This window comes from Aulonocara stuartgranti, assembly GCF_965226115.1.
Source record: "Aulonocara stuartgranti genome assembly, chromosome: 23".
NCBI classification, from domain to species: Eukaryota; Metazoa; Chordata; class Actinopteri; order Cichliformes; family Cichlidae; genus Aulonocara; species Aulonocara stuartgranti.
Window position 1 is genome coordinate 52,484,882 of NC_138958.1, and position 19,164 is coordinate 52,504,045.

Consider the following 19,164-nt stretch of genomic DNA (forward strand, 5'->3'; position numbering starts at 1 on the left):
AGCCACAGAGAGTTAACGAGCTTATCATCACGGTGTAAATAGCTGTGTGTGCACAAGTGTTGTGTTGATTGCTTTAGGGCCCGTCCCTTCTGTCGAAGTGTCATGGTTAGTAATCACAGAATAAACTGGAGGAGAATTCCAAACGACTGTATCACAGTGGATGTGAAAGTGTCCTTGGCTGTCTGTCACACTGTAAGATGATCAGATTTATCAGCTGGCTCGCTGCTGGAGTCGTAATAACACAGAATGCACTTATTGATTTCTGTCCACCAAATCAAAGTGAATTCATTTACCAAGCAAATGTGCTGGCTGATGAGTCTATCGCTGTGTGACAGAGAACGGCAATAAACTTCACGAATGGCTGTAATTGTTAATGTCTCACCAGTGAAGGTTTTTAAGAAGAAGAAGATACTCTTCAAGGTTTTGGAGAGAAGCTGTGAATTGTTGATATTTTGTCCTGATAACCATCATCCTTACGGAAACTAGTTCTGCTAATCTGCACTTTTATACCCATTAAAATACAGTGAGATGAAATCCAGCGTAGCTGTGCTTATGTGTCTCTCAGCTCTGATGGGGTGAACTGGAAGACACTTCATGTTTATGGAAACTGGTGGAGAAGGAGTAGGAAAAGATCCCCTACCCTAAAACTGCAAAATGGAGCACTGGCTTTGGTGGAGGACCTCACTCCCCGAGTTCCTGTCAAATTTAGTTTATTCATGTACTATTTCCTCCTTTTAATGGTTAGAATGGTTCATTTTAGCTGTTGCAAATGATCCAATATTATTAACAGTGTTTAATTTATTTAATAATTCTGCTGCTATCCTAATTTTAAATACGATGTTCAAAAGGTGCCCCCCACTGTGTGCAGAGGTTGTGATAAAAATAACACAACTTGGAGCATGTCAGATGAATGCTCAGCTGAATGGTTGCACAGCACGCTGCATTAAAAAGCAATGTGCTCTGGTTTCGTTGCAACCAATTAGGTGCCTGTGCATGTCACACTACCCTCTCTCCCCATCTTTCCTGTCAGCAAAGAAAACAGGTTAATAATATATTCTTTGTACAAATGCCATTGCAGATAAATTACCTTGACCACCAACTCTAGTCCAGTCCATACTGCAAACACAGCACGATGTAGGTACAGTGCAGTGAGTATATGGAAGCACAACCCACTGAAACTGAGCCTGGTTAGGTGGAATATTCTGGAGTTTGTGTTTTTGCAGTCGTGTTGTTATGGTTTGCCTGTGCAGACTTTTTTTTCTCATAATGACATAAACTGTCTGCATGGGTTGTCTCTACAGTCCAAACACCTGCAGTTAGTGGGATTAACTGGTTAACTAGGTTAACTGGTGAATCTAAATTGTTCATAGGAGTGAAAGTGAACGCAAAAGGTTGTCTGCCTGGTGGGGTACACCTTTGACAGACTAGCGGCCTGTCCAGGGCAGACCCCGCCTCATGTCCTATGGTGGCTGGGATAGGCTCCAGCCAGCTTTGAGTGACCGTTGATCCTCAGTGTCAGGTATCCTGGGCGCGTTGGACGAGCTGCATAAGGCCCTGATGGTCACTCCTGTTCACGCCTTGTGGATATAAATAACGTCCATTCAGGGTATTGATTTAGTGCATTCAAAACAACTATCATCGTTAACAGCAATCATATTGCACTAAAAAGGCTTAAGGATAAAAGCACGACCTGTCCTGGTCCTTTCACTCCATGTCAGTTTGAGTCACGTGTCTGCGTTTCATTCTCAGTGCTTCCTGTTTGAGTTTGGTCATTATTTGTCTCCTGTGTCTTGTGTTTAGTTTTACTTAGCTCCTCTTCTCTCGTTGTCTTGATTGTCTACAGATGTGTATCATTGTCCTTCTGGTCCCACTTCACTTCTACTACACAAGGGCGATCCTGGCTCAAGAGTTGGGTGTTCGTCTTGTAATTGGAAGGTTACCGGTTCGAGCCCCGGCTCGGACAGTCTTGGCCGTTGTGTCCTTGGCCAACACGCTTCACTGGTGTTGGCCAGAGGGGCCGATGGCGCGATATGGCAGCCTCGCCTCTGTCAGTCTGCCCCAGGGCAGCTGTGGCTACACCTGTAGCTGCCTCCACCAGTGTGTGAGAGTGAATGAATAGTGGCATTGTAAAGCGCTTTGAGGGGCCTGAAAAGCGCTATATAAATGCAATCCATTATTATTATTATCTCCATGTGAATAAATATCCCGTCTTTCCCTTAAATCTTTGTCTTAGTGTTATTCTGTGGTTTTCCAGTCAGCTTAGGGTTCTGTTTATTGTCCTGTTGAACTTCCTACTGTGAACTTTCTATGGGGTGAAATGAAGGCTTCATTCAGTCAGTTTTCTGTGTCTGCATGTGGGTCATCATCTTAATGCTTAATGCTTTCAAAAGAATCTTATCCATTTTAACTGCTGATTTTGTAGAAGGAACATTTCATTGTGCTAATTAGATGTCACAGAAACAAAATGATTCTTTTTTTTTTAATGTGACAAAGAAGCTGTTAAGATCAAACTAAAAATAATCATGAAATAAACTCAGTGTTTTGCACAGTTCTACCTGTACTGTAAATGAATATCTTAGCTTTCAGTGTCAACATTTTCCTTAACTCCTTAACAATGAGCTGCCACAACGTTGGATTGGCAGCAGGAGACCTGAGGCATTTCAACAAGGTCACCAGATACTGTTTGTAATGTTTCCTTATCATGGGTTCGTAAAGGACTTTCTGTGACTCTCCAACTACTGTGGATGAACTGCAAAATCGCGTAAAAACATCCGTGACCACAGACATGCTCACAAACATGTGGGACAAGTTTTACTATTGCATGGACGTGTGCTGTATGTCTAGCGTGGCACTCATTTTGCACTCGTGAACATTGCACCTTACCTGGTCTGTGTCCCATTAAAGTCCTTAACACTCGCCGCAACATGAAGCCTCGATTGTCCTGCTGAGAACAACGGGGACCACAGCAGCACATTCAAAGACGTCCATCAGGGACTCCAAGAAGGCTGGAAACAGGAAACTGTGATTCTGCTTCTATATCCACAAATGACCAGGATGCGACCCTTTCATCCACTGGGGAAAGCCCAGTGTACAGGCACCAAACCTGGGAGATACAAGTATAATCGCTTCATTTAAATGTAGTGTTGGGCAAGTTACTTTGAAAAAGTAATTAATTATAATTACTAGTTACTTCCTCAAAAAAGTAACTGAGTTAGTAACTGAGTTACAAGATTCTAAAAGTAATTAATTACTTGAAAAGTAACTATTATGTTACTTTAAAAAAACGTTGAACCCTCTGGGGTCCAGGTTATAATTGTCCATTTTTGACTACTTCTGATGTTTCCTCCACATTTCACCTTTAAACGCGATTTCCTTTGCCTTGTTTGGTCTCATTCTTTTCAGCACAGCCTCACGTGTCTGAATTTACAGTCATGTTTTCATTTTGACAAACTGTATTAACACAACTGATCTAAAATCAGACAAAAAACATAAAATCAGAGTAGAAAAAGTTATATTTTTTACTGTAACAACCACAAACATGTTTATTGAATCATATTTCATAACTTTAAATGAAAATATAAATTGTCACTTTTAAAATCATATGCACAAGTTTTATAAACAAAGTTATTTGCAGCCATTTACCTTTTACCCTTTTTTAATAACCACTTCAAACTGTTTACAGAACCATCAGCTGTTCTTCAATAAGATGCTACAAATTATTTGTGCCACTGCAAATATTTCTGTCCAATATAAAGGAAACATCACAGCCTGATACCTGCAGGTCTGACAGCAGCAGGTGTGTCGCTCCTGTTTCTACCTGGAGACAGCAGTCGCCTCATTGTTCTGACACACAACACAACACTATCCACAACAGTACACACTAACTACACAAGACAGCACATTAACTACACACTCCAAACGTCTTGATGCATTCTCAATCATCCAGGTAAGTAAATCTCCAAAAGTAGATTCTGTTCAACGTTTCGTCATCATCAGGTGACGTCTTCAGTCTCAGCCGTCTGCAGGTTTCAATCTTATAAACAGGACATTTGTATAATGACTGAAACCAGCCCACTGAAGCAACAATGGGCTGGGAGGTCACCTTCATCATAATTATGCAAACTGTCATGACCATTGATCAACAGCCGCTGATGAACGTCCATGAGTCCCATTCACAGTGAGTTGGGGAATGGCTGCCAACATTAAAGGGCTGGTTTTTGTTTGTTGTTTGGTCATAAGCAGAGAGGTCTTGCTGCTGTCCTTAGACAGTAAACGTGACGAAGCTATTGAGGAAAAACAGCCGTATATCTTGTTTATCATGACTCTGGTTTTACTGGCCGATCAACACAGTTTATAAACTGGTATATGTCACCTTTTTGCTTTGTCTTTAAGTGGTCATGTGATTGTCTTACCACGACTACTTTATTCTTCCTCAGTCAAACAGCAGCACTCGTGCGATTGTTTTGCCCCTGAGCTCCAGGTGTTGTGCTAGACAGTGATCGTGATCACCGTCCACGGGAGCACAGCTGCTTAAAGCTGCAGCGTCCAGATTACTTACAGCTACTTCCTGCAGCTGATATAAGATTCGGTAAACTGAACACAGCTTCAACCGTCTGTTTGTTGAAAAATAGTTGCGGACCATTTCCTTGTTAGTAACTGTAACGGCGTTGTAACGATAGGAATAGTAATTAGTTAGATTACTCGTTACTGAAAAAAGTAACGCCTATTACCCCGTTACTTGAAACGCCGTTATTCCCATCACTGGTTAAATGTCCCATTTCTACATGGTCGCACACAGTGAATCCAGGGTCACACTGCCAGTGCTGGGGTCCACTGTGGTGTTTTGGGGCATCTAGAAAAGACGGTGGGAACTATTTGAACTGTGGAATGGCTTTACTGTACGTTAGATTTGTTTTTGTTCTTTTCTGGACTTTGTAATTTTATGACAGTAAGTATCTTTCCTCAGTAACTGGAACTGATTACAGTTTCTTTTGTCACAGAACCTAAATGCTCTTAGGCCTCAGTCACACTGTCACGGCGAGTGAGATGAGCCGTGTGGAAAATAAAGGAGGATCCAAATGCAGGCACTTGTACAGGTGTGAGGGTGGTTTATTAAACACAAAAAGGAAATGGCCAAACGGCGAACGGAGCAAAGACTAAACTAAACTGGGAACAAACTAACTACAGAACACGAACCTGGACATGAATGAGAGCGGGCGGAAACAGATGATGGTTGACTGCAGGGAAACACACAGATGAAACATGGTGGAAACACAGACGGACCAGCAACTACAATGACAGAGGACACGACTTAAATACACACAGAGAAACACAGGGGAATTACACACAGCTGGGATTAATCAACAAGACGAGACAGAAGCAAAACTGAACACACTCACATGAGACGCAGACCTTCACAATAAAACAGGAAACGAGAACACTACACCAAGACGCAGACCTGACACTGAGACAGACAGAATGACACATGGAACCTGAACTAAACTAAACGTGAGATACAACCGAGAACAAATCCTTAAACATGAATAAACAGAAACATAGAATTCTAATAATAATACTCATAGCGCCCAAAACCACAACAAACATTCAAAAATAAAGTAATCAATCAAAACTCAAAATACTGGGTCGAAACTGACCCAGAACCGTGACACACACAAAACAAAAGACTGGTTTGGCATCTCTGGGCAGTTGTTGGCTGCCACTGGATGAAAAGAGAACCTCCTTGTGATTGCTGCTGTCACCCATAGTTTGCATGGAAACACTAACTAACCACCAAGTGGAAGTGCAACCAACACGTCTCAAAAGGTACAACCTTTGAAATTTAAACTCAAATTTAAAAAAAAAACAACATAAAGAGAGAAAAACACAAAAGTTTAAAGTAGAGTATTGAATCACTTTATGTCTCTTCAAATGTGGAATTCTGTTAAAAAAAATCTAAGAGGTATTTCCTTGGATGGAAGATACTTCCAAACTATAATGAGAGAATTACAGCATGATAATGTACTTGTATTTGTATATGTAGTTGAATATGAAACAGTTTTTAGAGGACGGGGCTGCCCTGTTATTGCATCATGCACATGCACAGGATATTTAGTGTATATGATAGTGTGAGAACAACAGAAATGATGCTTTATGGTCGTAGAGGTCAATCGCGACCCATTTTAATTGAATTAAGTAAACAGTGTATCACCCATCATATAACAGCTGGGCAGTCCTGAGTGTTTATGTGGAAGTTATAATTAAAGCCAGAACGACGGTTTTCTCTTTAATCATAAAACAGTGGATACAAGCATCTCTCAGTCTAATTGTAGCAGAGTCTCTGCAGCAGTCTCACTCCAGAGAGAGATGAGAAAACTAAGTAACTGTGTTTCTGGCTGTGATTTTACCACTCCACTATTTATATCTACAGACACGGTGTTTCAGTCAGACAGCAAAGTGTCGCTCCAGGCTAGCTTCATAGCAATCTTCCGCTACTTCTCTCAGACTGTCATCTTCGTGTTGTTGGATTGATTTGTGGGATTGGAAGCATCATCAGGCTTATCCTGTTTTTCTGTGCTGTTTCCTCTGCTCACGCTCTCGCTGCAAGAAAATAAAAATACTCAACTTCTTTGTTTTGCTGGTGTCGTTATATTTACATTTTAAAAAAAAAAGTTTTATCATGAAATTGTACTTTTCTTTAGCGCTCCTCCAGATGAACACACGGGTCGCGCTCCTACACGACATTCCTAGCTCTGGGTCGTTTTGACCGATTCCCCTAACTGTGCAGTTTGGCACAAAGCACACGCAACAAGACCCCGATTCTCATTTCACTCTCACCATCCCCCAGTTAGACCGGAAATCCACAGACTCATTAGATCACCCAGGTTACAGAGTTATCTCATTTCCCTGCCGTCTCTTTCACACTAACAAGACAAACTCTGTTAATGCAGAGCTTCCAATTATTGCGAACGATGTGGCAGTGCTGGTAACACTGCAGCGAACAGCCTTTTGTCAGTAATTTGCAGCAGTCCTTCTTTGTGAAACGCTGACATGTAAGGCTGAATTCTTACTTAATAGAAACAGTTGTGATTCATCATGTTAAAGAGCATCATATCAGGTGTAAGTCAGGGTATTTAAGTTAATCCCTGCAATGGACCTTTAGTGACTTTTACACCTTTACCTATGACAGAGAGCACGACTATGTGAAAGAAGCTGTTGGTCACGTGACCATTGGGCGAGTATTTTCAGCTATTGATGTTCAACTACTGTTGTGAACCTCTAACGTTGAATTGAATTGAATATCTTCTGAGGTGTCATGTCTAAAGAAGCCTTGCTGCCTACAGTGGCTTAAGGACTTGGTGGGAGGTCCCACTCCATGTGGGGGAACTTAAACAGTTATGCTAGCAGTGACAGTGAAACCTGGGGAAACAGGTAATGGCCTTCTCAGTCTGCACCTGAGTGCTGTTCAGCTGGATTTCTGTACTAAACAGAGTTCATAACAAACACTGTGCTTGAGCATCAGGGGCTCCAAAGCACACTTGGCCCAATGGCAACTTTGGGCCACAGGTGAATGATTGAAGAACTAGCCGAGATGTACTGTCGCGTAAAGCGGAGCGCAGATGTGACAGGAGCTGAAGCAGAAACCTGGAGCTTAAGAGGAGTTCTTTGTTACCATAAAGCAAGGACCTTAAAGGTTCTGGAAAACCAGGCAAGGAACTTGGAAAGGGGAAGCAGTTTTCTTCCCACATTGTTTACATACTGATATGGACAATGACAGCTTGTACTTACATTGTGCATATGACTCCATATGATCTCGACTGGGGATGTAGGTGGAGGCTGGAAGGAATACTGAGCAGTACTGAGCATTTCCTGAGTCCCACTGACACGCCCTTTGTAGATGTAGCTGAGTCTGGGGACGAGGTGGCTCAGTGAGGTAACTCAGGTAGGAGAGTCTGGCTGTATCCCAATTCAGGGTCTGCAGCCTTAATGGCCCACAAGGGCCGCGTACTCAAAGACCGCTAAGGCCGGAAGTGCGAGGCTTGTGAAGTGGGACGGTCTAGCCTCCGTTGCGCTGCCCAGGTTGCCTAGCAACCATGATACTAACAGCTGGAAACGTGTCATACAGCTTTGTGTGACAGAAATGAAGGAGAAAATCTTTTGTTCATTTGTTTGTTTCTACATGAGCTTTGATCATTCTCTGTAAGATTAAGCTCAGCTATTGATCGGCGTATATTTTAAAGTAAAGGCTTTAAAACCAAGTTAGTACAAACGTCACTAATGTCACATAACTTTGCCGACATGTGGCCAACAGTAATGTTTAATGTTCTTCATTATTAAACATTTGCACATAAATAAGTGACATAATATTCAGTACTTACTTAAAGTTTACTCTTCGGGGGCCCCTCATCCGCCGTTTTTTTTTCCGGCAAATTTATCCACACCCACCGCCAGGCTATGCATTCTGGGATATGTTGGGCCACGAAGTCTACACTGCCACAGCCTTAAAATCCAGGGAAATGAAGGACGCATTTGAGGGCCGCATTTCGAGCAGCCTTCGAATTGGGACAGCCTTCGTCGCTTCGCTGTGATGTAATCGGACTTAAAATGCGGCCTTTAAGGCTGCAGAGCCTGAACAAGAGCAGGTGAGACACCCTGACAGGGACTAGAAAGAGAGAGCAGATTTCTCCTGTTTTGGCTTCCTGTTAAATCCAGAATTCAAAATCCTGCTCCTCACATACAAGGTCTTAAATAATCAGGCCCCATCTTATCTTAATGACCTTGTAGTACCATATCACCCTATTAGAGCACTTCGCTCTCGCTCTGCAGGCCTACTTGTTGTTCCTAGAGTATTTAAAAGTAGAATGGGAGGCAGAGCCTTCAGTTTTCAGGCCCCTCTTCTGTGGAACCAGCTTCCAGTTTGGATTCAGGAGACAGACACTATCTCTACTTTCAAGATTAGGCTTCAAACTTTCCTTTTTGCTAAAGCATATAGTTAGGGCTGGACAAGGTGACCCTGAATCCTCCCTTAGTTATGCTGCAATAGACGTAGGCTGCCGGGGATTCCCATGATGCATTGAGTTTTTCCTTTCCAGTCACCTTTCTCACTCACTATGTATTAACAGACCTCTCTGCATTGAATCATATCTGTTATTAACCTCTGTCTCTCTTCCACAGCATGTCTTTATCCTGTCTTCCTTCTCTCACCCCAACCAATCACAGCAGATGGCCCCGCCCCTCCCTGAGCCTGGTTCTGCTGGAGGTTTCTTCCTGTTAAAAGGGAGTTTTTCCTTCCCACTGTTGCCAAAGTGCTGCTCATAGGGGGTCATATGATTGTTGGGTTTTTCTCTGTATCTATGAAGCGCCTTGAGGCGACTTATGTTGTGATTTGGCGCTATATAAATAAAATTGAATTGAATTGAATTGAAATGGGATACAGCCAATGTCAAACCTCTGATCCAGAAGGAGCCTCCAACACAGGCAGTAATAAAATCTTATTATTTCTGTTGTTTTCTTAGTCATAGTTGTTATTTTTTATACATTACACAAAAAAAACTGAGCATGAGCCTCACAATCAGTGGGGAAATCTGTTGCATTCAGTCAGATCAGTGAGGAAAGCGTTCCAGATTAAGCTGAAAGTCGGCATTTTAAACGGGATTGTCTGATTTCCAACTCGGAAAATTGGGGCAGCCTCAAAAACTCCAAGTTAGCAATCCAAGAAGGCAGGAAGTAAACAGTAACTGTACAACGTTTAATCTGTTGTGCCTCTGTGGTGTCTTCCTGACACACTAAATAAACTATGCATGGATCAGGCTCTTTCTATGATTGGTCTGCAGCCGAGGTTTTAAGCACAAAAAACAAGTACTGTGCTGAATTGCTCGGTATTGCTAGTGATGCATGAATGACTCTACCTCGCAAGGAAGCAAAATAAATCCCGTTTTCCTTTCAGTCCTTATGATTGGAGCACGCTTCACTCAGAAGTGATGTCAGTTCTGAGTTCAGACACGTGACTTCTGAGGGAACAGGAACACAGTGAAGTCAAACTCTTTTTACCTGGTGGACCACATCAGAGGCGGAGCCAGACATTTGAAACACCCGGGGCTTAGCCCTAAAGGGTAGTATGCATGTGGGATTCTTTATTTTATTTTTTTTTTTTTGGGGGGGGGGGGGGGGGGTGTTTAGAAATGACTGAAAAATTAATAGGCTCTGTTTTGAGTTAGGGAAAAATAAATATCACATGTGCAGGACACCTTAAACTAGTTTTTTAATTAAGCAGCGAGGCAGAACAAGGTCAGGGCTATATCAAGACACGAGGACTAATCCCCAATTCAACCAGACCCAGAACTGATCCAGAATTAAAACAGGACTACAACAGTTCAAAATCAGGACTACTGAGGACTTAACCAAGACAGAACCAGAATCAGAACTAGATGATAGCAGCACTAAAAATCATCATAGACCTGCACTACACTTATTTTTTAATTCTACCAAAGAACTCTGTTTAGATTGAGAAAAGTTTATATAATTATTTAGCCTTGTTGTGCAAACAAGCTGCAAAACTTAATAAATGTAGAATTTGAAAAGTAACAAACCTAAAAAGAAACCCGAGATACATGAGGACCTATGATACGGTGATACTTTTGGTAAACAACCATTTGACTAACATGTGAGTCTCACCTGCTCTTGTTCATCTGTTCTGTCCTCATTCTCCATCTCCCTCTCTGTTCCTCTCTCTCTCTCTTTGTGCTGACAATCATCAAATATACAGTTGAAACCAGATATTTACTCTTCAGATAAAAACACTTTTTTAATTGTAACATCAAATCAGACTAAAAGTTTATTTTTTTTAGATTGATAAATATAAAAAAACATATTTGTTAACTTTAAGAGTAAAGAGAGAAACTGTCTGTGTTTTTTTAATTGTAAATGGCACCAAATTGTATTCAAACTGAGCCACACTTATGGAGCTCCACAGTTCTGTTCCTGGTGTTTTGGTTGACATCTCTTGATGTTCCCATGTCACAGAAACAGGCTCTGTGTTTTGCCTTATATGCATCCACAGCTGTGCCACCAGTTTACTCACATGGACTCTACGAACCAATCAGAAGCTTCTTCAGCTCAGAATGGAATCGTCTGGAGTTTCTTATTAATTAACAATAAACTTAGTGTACATGTGCTCCTAAATTTGATGAAAGTGATGATAAATAGAAGCTCTGTCTCTCTTTATTCTGACATTTAACTAATTCAAAAGATATTTCAATATTTATCCAAAACAAAACAAGTTTACTCTAAATGACGTTGTACAGTAAAAAAATGTTCTTGTGTTTTCCATAAAGTGTAAATATCTGGTTTCAGCTGTGAATACACACATGTAAGCTGAGACTCTCCAAAGAAACAGCATTGTTGTTGTTCGGCTTTTCATTTCGCCATTTGTTGAGTCACTTGAAGAGCAAGTAACGTAATATTGGTCAAGTGATCAGTTTGATATCTTTCGTGATGCACCGTCATATTTACATTATTTGTACAGTACGAATGATTTGCTTTGGTACCTGGTCAAACTTAAGCTCTCCTTAGTATGGCTGGCTCCGTTTCTCCAACCTCCAACAGCGCACTCACAGGCAGCAGCTGCCCCGCCCCCTCGCTCAGTCGCTTAGTGCCTGAGCTCGGATCATACCAATATCAGGGGGGATTCACGCACAGTCGTAAATTCCCACAGTGTGCACTATGTGCTTCGACTATTGTGTGTACTTTTTGTTTTATACAGTTGTCAGCCAGACATCTAACTATGAAAAAATTACACCCCAAAATACCCCGGGCTTCTGACAAAACAACCCGGGCTTAAGCCCAGTAAGCCACCCCCACGCTCCGCCACTGGACCACATCAACCCAGTATCACAGCAAAATGTGACACCGGTCCACCGTGAAGTGTCAAATGGACAGGCGTGCAGAAGTTGCGCTACCAGCAGGAGGAAATAATATATTTAAAGCCACGAAGTCGGTATTGAGCAAAAACATATTAGTACACTCCAGGGTCAGATTACTGCAACAAACTGCAACTTCTACATTTCATGTTTTCAAGAGGCAAAGCGTGAACGGACACTGTGGACAAGCGTGTCTATTACACACTGTGTCAGGATATCGGGTTGAGCACGTACTTTCATTCTAAGCGGGCTGGATGAGTGAAACTCGCCTTTCAGTCTGGGAGAAGAATAAAAGGAAGTGCAATCCCAACAGGAGTCTGTTACCATGCTGTTTGAGCTCAAACTGAAAATAACAAACTGATGAAAAGTGAAAAACAGAAAGATTTCTGTCTGTTATCTATTACTTTTGAATGAGTCGTGGCAGGTTTATATCAGTGGGAAAAGCTGTAAATCTCATATATAGTCAATATTAGTTAAAAGTCCCTCACTTTTAACATAGTGTCCCAATTTTGGCATCAATTTTACATCCCTGCTGTAAAAAGTTCGTGTGGACTTCATTTCCCACAATCCATTGCTCTGGGTCATCGAAAAAGTATTCATGAGAAGACCGAATATTTTATTTAGAGAGCAATGCAGAAAGGCTTGTTATTTATAACCAGATGTTTACAATAAGGAACCGTGTGGCAGCTGTCTGTGAGGGGACGTTGGTGGAAACGCGCGTTTGGCCGCTATTTGTTTCGTGACGCGAACATCTGGCTGAGTTTTGGTTGTCCTGCTCCGGCCACGCGGAACTACCGTCACAAGTGAAACATGTCCCACGGCAGCTACAAACCTGTGGACCGTGTCATTTTTGACATGGATGGATTGTTATTAGGTCCTGAAACGCATTTTTATCTTCTTCTGGTGATGTTGTGTTTTAAGTGCTGAAATCCATTCATTCACTCGAGTCGTGTTCGAGTCTGGTGAAGACCCGGTCCACCGCAGCCCGTGGAAAAACATTACTGATGTGTCGTGTAAAGTTTTTATATATGTGATGTTGAATTCGGCACAAATCTAAACTACCAGTCTGTGCTATCAACTTGTTTACCATAAAACAAACCAGTCTTTACACGAGTGTAAGTAAACTTGTGTTACCACTAAACGCAGACTCTGTAACTAAGTTACTTATACCTGGCAAATGATTCTGCCTAAGATGATACCGGCGTTTGGCCTGTTTTAAATGGGTTTTAATGAATGTTAAACACTGATAATGTCATCAGGTCAGATGTGCTCGTTTGTTTGTGTACCTGTAGGTTTGTGGTGAACACAATGTTCAGTGACATTTAAGTAAAAGCTGTTTATTTCCTCATTGTAGACACCGAGCGACTTTACACCGTGTCCTTCCAGGAAATATGTGACCGGTTTGGAAAGCAGTACACATGGGACGTGAAGACGTCAGTGATGGGGAAGAAGGCTCTGGATGCTGCCCAGATGATCCGTGATAGGCTGCAGCTCCCCATGACAGCTGAGGAGCTGCTTGCTGAAAGCAGACAAATACAAGAAAAGATCTTTCCCTCTGCTAAACTCATGCCAGGTAAATCTGACTTACCCTGACATTTGACATCAGTTACTGTGTTTTCCAGCTTTCTCTGAGCAGACAAACAGCAGTAAGATGCAGCTGTTTGTGCTAAGCTAAGGCTACTTTATTGTCTCCTGTAGGAGGAAACTGAGCGTCCAAACGGGACAATAGCAAACAGTAAAAGCACACGTAATTTAAACTGCCTTTCATTGGGTATTGTGTAGGCTGTGGATCTTCACGTAGGAGTGCTGCTCGTTCTGTGTGTGAATCATACCAGTGTGTGGAAGTGTTGTGACCGAAGGCTCCTCTCATCCAGTGTGATAGCTGCTGGACACCTGTAAACACCTGCATGAACATTAGAAGTCAGACACAGACGCGCATCCATCACGTGTCCATTTGTGTTACATTACACTGGCAGTTCATAATCACATACACCAACAACTCCCTGGATTTCATCCAGAAAGCCGTGTCATAATTACATTATTGCAGACAGGATTTCATTTGTGCTGCTAATGCTACTAAACACAGGCTTAGTGAAACCTTTCACAGACGCTCCTTGTCTGCTCTTACAGGCTGGTGCTGCTGACGGTCATTGTTAAACAGGGAAACATCGCTTTAGTGGGCAGAGCTTAGTCCAGCTGCAGGTCAACACATGACAGATGTTCATGAGTGGATGAACAGCAGGGACTCTGCTAATCTTGGAGCTTTTTATACATGTCAGTAAGTAGTTTAGTTTGAGTGGACTCCAGTTTAGGTCTGCCAACTGTATATGTGACCCCACAGTGACACAAGAAGAACTTTGATCACATGTTTTCTGCTTTGTGTGGATTAAACATGGTATCCATTACTGGGCACGAGAGGCTTGAATCACAGCCAAACAGACTCTGACCAGTGGATGACTTCTCCCGTGTGTTCTTAGACCGGAGCCTATCACACTGCCCATGTTACACAAGAGCTTTAATGCATTTTTGTTTCAGTGTTGAATTAACTCTCACAGAGTTGGTTTCAACACTTTTTCAGGGTTTATAGAGCCAGATGTAAACGGACATGTTCAGAATAGTTAAATATTTAACACAATGCCAGTTTGTTATTTAACTCACAAAAATGTGTTAAAATCAGGGCCAACAGCACACGGGTAATGGATCATTCAAGGATGCTTAGGTATCAAGTTTCTATGTGGTTACAAGTGTTTCAATAGTTTTGGTGCTCAGCAATCAAATGCTATAAATCTACTGACATACCTGCAGTCGGAGACGGGGAGAAAACGACGTTCATTATTTGAAGTAACAACACCAACAAATTCCAGTTTTCGTCTGCTGCAGGAATAATGTCACCAGACACAGTGGGATGTTCCCCACATGACACAAACCATTACCAGCTCTCTCCAAACTAAGTCCTGTTCTGTGTTGTGTGAGATATTCAAAAAGCAGTTTGATCATGCATTATATCAGATCAGTCGTTATTACAAACACGGACATACTTTTAATATTTCTTTTTAAACAATATAAAGACTTGAATTGTTTCTTGGAGAAATGCATGATCCTCTTAGGCTCATCCTACTGTTTGAGAATCACTGCTCTCACTCAAACGACAGAAATGATGTTTACTGCACGACTCATTAAAACCAGGAATTAGGTCCATTCCTAGATGATCTCCAGTGAGCTGTGAGAGTGTGCCATATACCTTAGCCCTCGGCTCTGTGCAGATCTCGCGTGTGGAAAAGTCATACCAGATGAATGTTATTCAAAACCAAATGAAATTTTGGGGCAAGTTTCGTACAATAAAATAAAGACGTCTGGAGCCAAGGGGATTGTTTCTCAGTCATCATAGTGTAGCTGAATTTGTAATGTGTGTGTTTTGACTGAAAACTAAAGCGGAGTTTTAAAATAACGTGCATCAGAAAAGTCAGGCTCTGATCTACACGCCTTTAAGAGCACACAGATGTCTGGATTTCTGCACATGAACCTCAGTCTTTCTGAAATACATATATACATATATATGTATTTTATATAAAATACATATATAAAAGTCTGTATAAAAGTATCCCTTACAGGTACTTGATCATAAGTACTGGATTTCTGCTTTCACCTGTTGTCATTCTCACTCCCAGTGTTGTTTCAGCAGGGTCTGAGATGTAGGCAAATGTAGGCAAAGGCTGTGCAGCGGCACAAATATGAAAACAAAACCCTGAAACATACACACACGATTATCAACCAGGTGAGCCACCAGGATGGTAACCATTTGTCTTCTTGTGCCATGTGTTGTTTGGTACTCCTGTAGTACTCCTCTAGTACTCCAGTTGTACTCCTGTAGTACTCCTGTAGTACTCCAGTTGTACTCCTGTAGTACTCCAGTTGTACTCCTGTAGTACTCCTGTAGTACTCCAGTTGTACTCCTGTAGTACTCCTGTAGTACTCCAGTTGTACTCCTGTAGTACTCCTGTAGTACTCCAGTTGTACTCCTGTAGTACTCCTGTAGTACTCCAGTTGTACTCCTGTAGTACTCCTGTAGTACTCCAGTTGTACTCCTGTAGTACTCCTGTAGTACTCCAGTTGTACTCCTGTAGTACTCCTTCACCGCCACCTCCTAGCACAGATTCAACTAGCAACAAAAACATGGTGTTAAAAGCTTTTCTGAGTGAAATGTTGGGAACTTCATGAAAAACCATCTTTCTTACAAGCTGTTTAGCTGATGTTGCGTCACGTGCACCCTCAGTTCGTTGTGTCTTGTTAGGAACCTCGTCTATGATTATAGTTGATGCACTTGAGCTGAAGCTCGAGTGCGACATCCCAGAGCAGGAGACGAGGAGCAATCGGAAAATTCTGAAGGAATAGAAAAACAATCAGAATAACTGTTAATGTTGGGATGCAGAGGGCCTGGTTACACCTGCCTTTGAAGCTCACTGTGACAGTCAGCACCACACTGCTTCGTCCAACAAGGTCTCTGAATATTTCCACATCAGCGTCTGTCCCTGTTGCATCCCTGTATATGACATCAGGGGGCAGGAAACATCTCTCAGTAACTGGAAAACAGTATAAATAAATTCATGTGCTCTTGAAGGCAGCACTTTTTATAGGTCACAGGTAAAAATTATCCATGTGAAACGCATTAAATCACCACTCAGTAACCATCAAACAGACACATTTCTTCCCCTGCACAACCTGAAGTCCAAATTTCAAACTTAAAAAGAAAAAATGACTGTTATGCTCTGCAGGGGAATACATGTTGGGAATATTTCTTAATTAACAAAACACTTTGTTAATTAATGTTTTAATGTTATCCTGTAAATTGGTGAACCAGTATATTATTCCTACATTAAGACTAATTCTGCAACGCATGTACCACCAGGTGTGGAGAAACTTGTGCGTCATCTGCAGAAGCACAAAATCCCCACTGCAGTGGCAACCAGCTCAGCCGGCGTGACGTTCAAATTGAAGACGAGTCAACACAAAGAGTTCTTCGCTGTCTTTGATCACATTGTCCTGGGTGACGATCCAGATGTGAAGAATGGCAAACCTCAGCCGGACTCCTTCCTGGTGTGTGCCGGCCGGTTCAATCCCCCAGCTCCTCCGGAGAAGGTGAGGAGTGCACCGTCTGTTCGTCATTCGCAGCATTCGAGATCAAAGTAACAAAAATCTATTTTGTAACATTTGTTTTTGTTTTTTCACAAAACTCTTCAAAAATAGGAACCAAAAGTTCTTTACGTTTATAATTAGATAGTGAAATATTATTTAAAATAATTAATATTAAAACAATGTTTCAAAAAATAGTTTTTTTTGTCCTCTTATTATAATTTTTAGTTGTCTTAGATTTTCATGTAATAGATAATAGCAACATGATTTTCTATTAATGAGATGATTTTTGTGTGCAGGTGAACGATATTTATTATCAGCAGGTGGAACAAAATCTTTACAGTTAGAAAAACATTCTTGTCTGCTTTGCCTCGAAATGTTTGATCCAGTGCGTTTATATAGTGTGTGTGTGTGTGTGTGTGTGTCTGTGTGTGTGTGTGTGTGTGTGTGTGTGTGTGTGTCTGTGTGTGTGTGTGTCCGCAGTGCTGCTAATACACTGAAAACACACAGACAGGCACTGATACTCACTAACTCGCTATTCTTCTCTTTAATGATCTTTAAAGATGTTTCTTCTTCTGGCACAAATATCTTTGTATCTCATAAAGAGTTATTTCAGGATGTAGAACACGGTAACGAGCGAGAACAATCCACTGAAACGTCGTCACATCAGAGGATTTCCTGTACTGCAAGTTCTCAAATTCAAACTGAGAGACAAACGAAATAAATAAATGAATAAACAGTGGTTATCAACAGAAACCACAGTGGTTATCAACAGAAACCACTGTTGGGCTGCTTTGCAAAAAGAATTTACAAAGGATCACATCAAATGCTGAAACAGGGAGAACTGATATTTTCAAGCCTCCTTCCTGCAACACCTTTGTGTGAGGACACTGCTGTTGTGATTCGGTGCCGTGTAAATACAGTTAAATTCAATTGAGTTGAAAAATGCTAAAAATGAATGGTGCTACTGAGGAGACGTTGGCACAGGACGTGTGTGCTCAGCACAGTCCACTAACGCTGAGCTGATTCCACACACTGGATGAAAGTCATATGTAGAAAATATGATCCCAGAGATGAAAGATGCATCTTCAGTACTGCAGTAGAACTGCAGTCAACAGTAAGTCACACAATGTGAGTCTTTTATCTAGTTGTATTTAACTGCCAGTGTGTCAGCCTTTTTATTTGCAGCTAATGTGTTCCATTTGCAGTAATGCAGACAGGACCTAATGTCAGCCGCTCTCTGCACTGACAGGCACACACATCTTCTGCAGCACTTTGATCAAAAGTGGGAAGCTTTCAGGGTTCATGGGCTGTTTAAGATATATTTTCAGGCACTCTGGAAGCCATTTGCAGCGTTGAGTCAGTCAAAAATAGCTGCCAAATATCTCCCTAAAAGAACCAAATAACAGTGAGAGCTGACCTACTTTATGATAACACTCTCACTCTAGACCACACGTTAAATCTGCTGCTGATTATTACACCGATTCAATATGTGTTCAGGGATGTTCATTGTAGCTATGAACCCTTCATTTCATGTAGGTACAATATTACGTACATATTCATAAAAATTTATCTTGGAGAGTAAACCTAAGAAGCATTTTTAATCCTTCTCAGAAAGGCGCATGATAATGATCACAGAATATGTGCTCAGCTGAAGCGTGCATTGACTTACAGACACTGCTGGAGTAGCAGATAACCTCGAGGTTACATGAAGGCTTTTGCTGTTTGTATTAGCTAACTCGACCAATCAGATGGTTCTGTGTCTCCTCTCTGATTAGCACTGGTTTTGGACAAATAGACAGAGACTGTTCCTACTGCTTTGACTGGTCCCAGAGACACAGTCACCTCTGTAAAATAGAAGAGGTGTTGGAGTACCAGGAGCCACCAGAGGTGGAACCTTGATCAGAGAGGTGACCACAGCCAAAACAATCACTCCAACACATTCAGAGATGCAGGAACATGCCAGGCCTTTACACACGGAGTCCATATGGAACAAAAACCCTATTACAAAGACTTACCCAGAATACTGGACTCTGTAACTGCTGACTGGATGGAAGTAATGCGAGCTGAATGTCACCTTTGAACCCTGGAGCTTTCAGCACTGAGGAAATGCTCTTCC

At 41.7% G+C, this 19,164-nt stretch overlaps 1 protein-coding gene and 1 long non-coding RNA gene across 2 annotated transcripts in view; one reads left to right on the forward strand and one right to left on the reverse strand.

Annotated features, from left to right (window-relative positions):
- LOC309700095 overlaps nucleotides 1-19,164 on the reverse strand; it is a 436,175-nt gene that overhangs the window by 20,672 nt on the left and 396,339 nt on the right. The gene's annotated exons all lie outside the window — the stretch shown is intronic.
- The window catches only part of pudp (pseudouridine 5'-phosphatase), a 35,146-nt gene continuing 28,500 nt past the window's right edge, over nucleotides 12,519-19,164 (forward strand). Inside the window, exons 1-3 of the mRNA XM_082523488.1 lie at nucleotides 12,519-12,789; nucleotides 13,270-13,488; nucleotides 16,822-17,051. Coding sequence (XP_082379614.1) covers nucleotides 12,726-12,789; nucleotides 13,270-13,488; nucleotides 16,822-17,051 — 513 coding nt within the window. The 5' untranslated portion in view covers nucleotides 12,519-12,725. The remainder of the gene's footprint in view (nucleotides 12,790-13,269; nucleotides 13,489-16,821; nucleotides 17,052-19,164) is intronic.